Genomic DNA, 7,402 nt, shown 5'->3' with positions numbered 1-7,402 from the left:
GGCCTGCATGTCACTACATTATTCAAGATTGATGTGCTAGCATATGCTGGAAGTGTTTCACAAGATTAAATGGACATTTAAAAGTAAAATGGGTCATAAAGCCTTAAGGAAGCACTAGGTACTATTACAAAAAAGAAGGAGGGATCTGGCTTATCCTTTATTGCTTAGATGAGTCCCAATGTAAAACATATTGCCTGGTGTAGTTTTTGGAAAAAGTACATTTGCTTACTACAGTATGAGCAAGATTTCCCCATTAGCTTTCGATAATACCCCATAGTATGTTGTGCTCCCCTTACTGTATCCCTTTTCTTTAGGTGTTAAAGGAACAGCGTTCATTTGCATATACTTTCAGATAAACTTTATTTACAATGTATACAAAAGGAGGTCATTACAAAACATGAAATTCATCAGACCATTCATTGCCGTGTCAAACATGACTACCTAGTCAAGTTAGTCTTAAGTGCTATGTGGTTATAATGTACATAGTGCTCCTTACAGACCAAAATGTACCCCACATCAGACAATGTATTTGAAGCTGTACGTGTTGTCACACGAGAGCTTTTTGTTTTTGCAACGACCACAGAGTTCCTGACGGTGAGGCCTCTTCAGATCTATGTGTCTTTTCTTTTGTGGACAGGAGCAACGAGTCTTTGTACAAACCTAGCAGAAAAAAAGATTTAAAAAAAAAAGGAACATTAATGTACACAAATGGGAAGCAGGCTACAGTGTATATGGGCGTGCAAGCTTCCATCAGCTGTAATACTAGCCAGGAATATGTAAACCATTCTGTGTCCAATTTTATCAGAGAACTGGTCACTACATCACCCACAGATAGATGCAAGCTACTTTGCTGTAATCATTAGACATCATTGCACAGAGTAGCAGTATACAATAAACACTAAGGGACTCAAGGTGTGTACACACTGAGCCAATACTGCAGCATCTGCTGGCAAAGAGGGTCTGTCATGTTACATTGAGCAGAATCTTAGATTGCAGAAATAGACTGTTCTGCAGTCTATTTGTACTCTCCATTCCGATGCTAGGCATCAAGATAGTCAAAATCACACTGTTTAGCTGTACCCGATCGCCATTCTATGTAGTAAAAAAATCACACCATGTTTACACAGCCACATTAATTCACAATTAACCATCCTGATGTGTAAGTGCATACACTTAACAGCTTGATGTGTTCTTGAAGTCACAATTGTGCTGGAACATTTAGTCACCACAAGCAAATTGCCCAGAAGTATGATGTGCCGATATATTGCCATTGGTTGACATGATCCAGCTGAACATTGTTCATACTGTACATATCAGTCATTTATTTGCATGGCTGATACCTGACAATGTCTCTCGCTTACAGCTAGGCAAGCATTAGACTGAATATCCAGCAGCATCTTGTGCAATGGGCATTGGTAAGTGCCTACATACTTGCTGATGCTGGCAGCATCATGGCCCAGCTAGAGTGGTCCTCTGCTGTCCTGCATGCAGGGCCAATGGAGGATTGTTGCTGCTGACACGGAAGATTGGCAAAATAGTTACAAAAAGATAATGTAGTGGTTCTCAAACTGTCCTCAGGACGCCACACAAATCACGTTTTCCAGGTCGCCTGACAGGTGCACTCATTACTGACTGACATTTTAAAAGACCACAGGTGGAGCAAATTATTTCACTTGATTCTGTGAGGAGACATGCAAAACATGCACTGTGTGGGGTCCTGAGGACTTTGAGAATCTGATCCATTGTGAACCCATCTTAAGACTAGAAGCCTTGGTTCATATAGAAGATGGTTCTCAAAGTCTGTCCTCGGGATCCCACACAGTGCATGTTTTGCAGGTCTACTCACAGAATCAAATGAAATAATTAGCTCCACCTGTGGCTCTTTTAAAAAGGCGTCAGTCAGTAATGATAGCACCTGTTGTGTGATCTGGAAAATGTGAACTGTGTGGGGTCATGAGGACCGAGTTTGATAACCACTGCTATAAGTATAGGAGTAAGATTCAACTGTCAGCTGAAAAATAGACTCACATGGCACTGAATTTCTTCCACTCTGTAAGGATTGAATCCCTTTTGGCATTTGCGACAAAGTTGTTTAAAATAAACCTGCAGCAAGTAGAATCAGAAAAGTGTTAGAAACACATTTGGGATATTTAATTGCAACACTGTAGATTGCTGATATGTGCAAATATTGCGCTGTTATCACTCAATTTTAATGCATTTCTAAGATGCTATCCCCTGAGAAGTAAAGGATTACTAGTGGACTAGATGGACAGGGCAATAAAAAACAATTAAAAAAATAAAATAGTTTAAAGTGCTTTTGCTGAAGGCTCACACCTAACAGGAGAAACAGCCACTTGTTCCAATTGATTTCTACATAATGAAGAGCACCAGCAGCGTATTCTAGGCTGGAATGCATTACACATGATCTCAGCCATACTGGGCAATAGTGCACCTGGCCATCGATAGTTGCTATGTAATGTATGACCATCAATACTTTTACCTATCAATGGTCATCCCAAAAAAAAAAAAAAAAAACACAACTTTGCTGTGCCATCTGGTTCTCCCCCCATCAATGGCAAAAGTATTAAATATTGGCCATAAACCATCAATGATTTTGAATCAATGGTTGATGGCCATCCCTAATCCTTGCCTGCATTTCCATTTGCTGCAGCCTTAACATGTACAGATTGTGACCACACTGTGCCTAGTCCAGCAGTTTACCAGTAGTAAAGTAATCCATAACAAACATGTTAATCACGTATTCATCTTGCCACATATTAGCAACATTTCGTTAGGCAGATTCAATGATTCTACTAAACTGCAATCATTTGATCAGTTTAATTGTTGCAAATGCAGCCAGGGAAATTCAGGCTTCTGAGGAATGCACTGAACTGTGGGAAAACCCTGGTTAGGGCACTCAGGTGTGGTAGATGGTCCAGACAGTCGGGATCCCTACTGGCCGGACTCAGACAGCATGGCAAGCGCAACAAAGCCCCTTGCGGGTTCGCCATGCTGTGGGCATGGTGGCTCACTACACTCGCCGCCTATTCTCCCTCTACGGGGGTCGTGGACCCCATGAGGGAGAATAGCCGGTTTCCGTTGGGACCCAGAGTGTCAGTGTTTTGACTGTCAGGATGCCGACATCGGGGTAATGACTGTCAGGTTCCCGATTGTCGGGAACATGTCCGGCACCCTGGGCACTCATGCAGCAGTTTGAGCACCCTAACTGACATAGGGGGCATGAATGTGCAACAGAGGGAGAGGGGAGACCAACAATTGAATAGAAGCCACCAAAATTTGAGTGACTGCAAAACTAATGCTGTGTACACACGGGGGGAGATATATTGCTCAGCCATATATGGCTGAGCAATATATTGCTCAGTTTCTCCTTTACATCAGCGACCAGAGATGGTCGCTGATGAAAAAGAAACTGCCGGGGGGAGGCCGGCAGTGGTAATCAGCTGGTCGCAGGAGCATGTTCCTGCGACCAGCGATCACCACAGGGGCAAAAACGGGAGCGTGCACCCGGCGATATATCGCCGGTGCACACTCCCATTGCGGGCAATATGGTCGCTCAGCGACCATATTTCCCGCAATTCTGCACAAAATCGCCCCTGTGTGTACGCACCTTAAATTAGCTTCCAAGTGGCAATTATTGTCATGGGATCTCTTCCAGCCAAAGTGACTGAATAGGAACTGAAACAAAAAGCTAGAAGATAGACTTTCTAATCAGGTCCATGGAATATTCACCTCATCCTACATTTGATGATATCAGTCTGCAAGTTATACTGGAAGATTGTGGCATTAGCAATTTCCAGCCCTCACCCAGCCACACAAGATGAACATGCAATACTCATTTTTGGACTAGAACTTTTAATTTAGCTCTGGAACTAAAGCTTTACAAAATAATACAATAAACTTACACCATTAGGGATGGCCATCACCCATAGAGGTTTAATATCATGATTTACAGTAGAATAGTTTTGCCATTGATTGGCGAGACCAAGATGGATTCCCTTTATCAATGGCACAGCATTAAAAAATAATAATAAATTTAAAAAAAAAGTAATTCTCCCCCCCAGGTGTTGGGACATGGCGCATAGCCCCACCCCCAGGTTCTGATTGGCCAATAGGAGAGTCAAAGAAAGTTGGAAGACCATCAACAGAAAAAGCCATTGTCGTCAATTACATAGTATGTTACCATCACTGACCATTTGTAGCATCACTGGCAATCACAATGATGGCCACCCCTACCTAGCATGATACACTCGGTAGTCAGACATGTCAATTCTTGTCTTATTGAGTATATGTCATACCCTTTCGCTGGTTTAATGGGAAACTAGAGCCCTAGAGCATTTTATATGGCTGCTCCATTTTCCTTAAGGGCTTATAAGCAATGACCATAAACCCTTCTGATGGAATGTAAATGATGCAGAGAGGCCATTGAACGATCCACCATTAATAATTCTAGCAGTTGCTTTGATCAGTGGAAAAGCTAGTGGCCACATCCCAGTCATGAGACAGGTGACCACAGAGGACCTATCAGTGAAGGAGTGTGCTACGAGCCATAAGCAAAACATTGCTGCATTTCTAGTCTTAAAAACGGCACTCACTGATTGTAAGACCGCACTACACGATTATGCCAGAGACTATTTTTCTCTAGCTGGACTTGCGAATGTGATGCGTGAAGCTCTGCTACCACCCTACTTGTCTGCAGCCCAGTTCATAATAGCGCAGGGATAACCAGCAGTAGCTCAAGCCCATCGATAGTCCCCATCAATGATTTTACACCACTGAGGTTAACCAGCAATGTTACCATTGATGGTAAGAGTACCTATAGCCAACCAGCAATGTTACCATTGATGGTAAGAGTACCTATAGCCATCCATTTCAAAATGGAGTCTCCTTGGGAAAGTCAAGGAATAATATAGGCAGCTAGTTATATAGTAGGAACGCTCAATGTGAGACAACCAGGTCAGATGGATAATGAGTAATGACTACAGCTGACCATAGTCTGCAATATTGCCACCATTCACAGCATGAAGTAGGCGCACAGATTGTATAATCAAACGATCCAGACTGAACCCAAATCCCTCAGTACCCTACAGTAAACAGATTGTTGCAGGCAGCCATTTGTTTTGTGCAATTGTCCTGCATAAGAGCATATTTTGGGCATCAGGTACTTTAGTTACACTGCAATTATTTCACCTTGTTGCTTCCAGAAATGCACCACACATATGCACTCTCCCATCGTGTTTTACAGTCCTTGCAGTGGAAGTAGCCATATTTCTGCTCCAGAAACTGAGGGGTAAAAAAAAATGAAGTTTTTTAAGTGAATAGAATTTCCCCATATATACAGGGTGTATCAAAAGATGGCTGAGCTTCCGCCAGTGAATCTTTAGCCGCAAAAAAATAAAACTAAACCATGATGATAGGCAAAACATCCACACGCACCTTTATTGCACATATGCGAGCATCTTCAACACAAACTTGCAGAAGCACTGTAGCTTGGCTGACTGGGGAATCTGGACCATCAGATCACCATCGAATGTTTACTATTTAATGGCAGCAAACAGCATGCCTGCTGCCATAAATAGAGACCACATCGATGTCTACCATCGAAATAACATCGATGGTAGTGAAAACTCGCAATGCGATTACCTACTATTGCTCCCAATGGAGCTTTGCAAACTTGCAATACACCCACCACCCAATCTGGCCCCACGTTTCACCCCGACACCCCAGATGATACCTGGAAAGCGGATCTCTGCAGCTCCTCCTCCTGGCTGAGGGCTTTCTCCGGGGAGCCCTTAGGACTCTCTAGCTCCGAAGCTGCGTCCTCCTGCCCCGGCTCGCTCTCCGGCGCTGGCTTGTAGTCAGGAACCATCGGGCTCTTCCTAGCAGGGCGGCCTCCCTGGGGCAGGGAGAAGACCCTACGAGCCACCACCGGGGAGTACACGGCCACCGGGCGGGTGAAGCGTACCGGCTCCTCGGCCGCCGGCTTGGGGTCATCAGCGGGGGGAGCCGGTTTGCGCAGGGTGCGGGGCCCCAGGGAACACTGGACCCCGGCGTCCACACGTGGATTCACCTGCACCCCGACCTCCTTGGTGTTGGCCTTGCGGTGTCTCGGGGTGAGGTTGGGGTTCACCTGGGACAGGAGCGCCTTCAGCTGGGCCCGCTGCACGTTATCCAGGTAGTCCACGGGCTCAGAGCCTTTGCCGGCTCGCCAGGAGGAATTTGGCCCCTGCTTGTTCCTGACCTGGGGCCCATAGCGCCCCCCATGGCCAGGGTACGCGTTATAGGGCGCGAACACGAAGCCAGCCATAGCCACACCACCTGTACACTGCCGGGGGGGAGGCCGCAGCCCGGATTTATGGCCTCCCGGGCTCATTACCCCAGCTGCCCCACCTCACCCAATTACCCTGACAGGGCTGCACTGCTCCCACCCTCACCGGCGGCTCTCTATTACATGGCCTTGGTGCTGCCGACATTGCACTGACTGCATGCACTGCACACCTGTGTCCCTCATTTACAGGGACAGGGTTACAACTCAAGACGTGCCCCTGTTATTTACCCTCATTTCAGTGTTCACCTACTAGGAAATAAATACCCGAATAATTCTATAGTAGATGCATTTTTTATATATATACTTTAATTGTCTTGGTTTAATATGTTGTGTAGCTATGACCCAGTGTGTGTTATTTAACACAATGGACTCTCTCTCAAGGATATTCTACTGACTTCTAATTTTACTCAGTGATGATTCACATTTATTTTAACATGTAATGTTTGCCATACACTACAGCGATTTGGGCCCTTTTTGACGGATTCAATTGTACTGTATGTGTTTTATCTCCGATTCCAATCCGATGAGCAGTCCAATTCACATCACAGCGGAGCCGGATAACACAAATGCACCTGGAATTTGTTGGATATTGCAGCACTCTCAAGCTGTGTACACACGGCAGCGATAGGGGCTGATATCGCTGGGAATATGGTCGCTGGCGACCATATTGCCAGTGATGGGAGTGTACCCCAGCGATTGCACGCTCCCGTTTTCAACCCCGTTCTAATCGCTGGTCCTGCGACCAGCTGATTCCCTCTGCGGCACCGCCGGCAGAGGTTCCCTTTCATCAGCAACCATCTCTGGTCGCTGATAAAAAGGAGAAACTGAGCAATATATCTCCCCCGTGTGTACGCACCTTATGGGATTGCATACGATACATTGTATACAAAAGGACCCGCATATAGTATGCAATCTCCTTGTAGAAGTCGCATGAGTGTATGGGGCCCTTAAGTCATAAATCGTAAATACATAACATGATGATGGCAAGTTACACCTGAAATAAAACAGTTGTCTGGGTTATCCCACAGGTCTGCTGGACTGATTAAGAGGTGCATG

The 7,402-nt window shown here is 45.2% G+C and overlaps 1 protein-coding gene across 1 annotated transcript; it reads right to left on the bottom strand.

Moving 5' to 3' along the window:
- Positions 1-343: 343 nt before the first annotated feature.
- On the bottom strand, positions 344-6,363 carry ZAR1L (zygote arrest 1 like). Its single transcript, XM_083169814.1, has 4 exons — positions 5,753-6,363; positions 5,209-5,301; positions 2,029-2,103; positions 344-660 (listed from the first exon to the last, which is right to left on the bottom strand). The coding sequence occupies exons 1-4, from the start codon at positions 6,323-6,325 to the stop codon at positions 517-519; spliced, it is 885 nt and encodes a 294-aa protein (XP_083025940.1). The 5' UTR covers positions 6,326-6,363; the 3' UTR covers positions 344-516.
- Positions 6,364-7,402: the final 1,039 nt, after the last annotated feature.

Source organism: Crinia signifera, chromosome 2, assembly GCF_055691185.1.
Source record: "Crinia signifera chromosome 2, ASM5569118v1, whole genome shotgun sequence".
In the NCBI taxonomy this organism is placed as follows: Eukaryota; Metazoa; Chordata; class Amphibia; order Anura; family Myobatrachidae; genus Crinia; species Crinia signifera.
The sequence above is the reverse complement of the archived record's forward strand: the minus strand, read 5'-3'. Positions and strand labels throughout refer to the sequence as shown.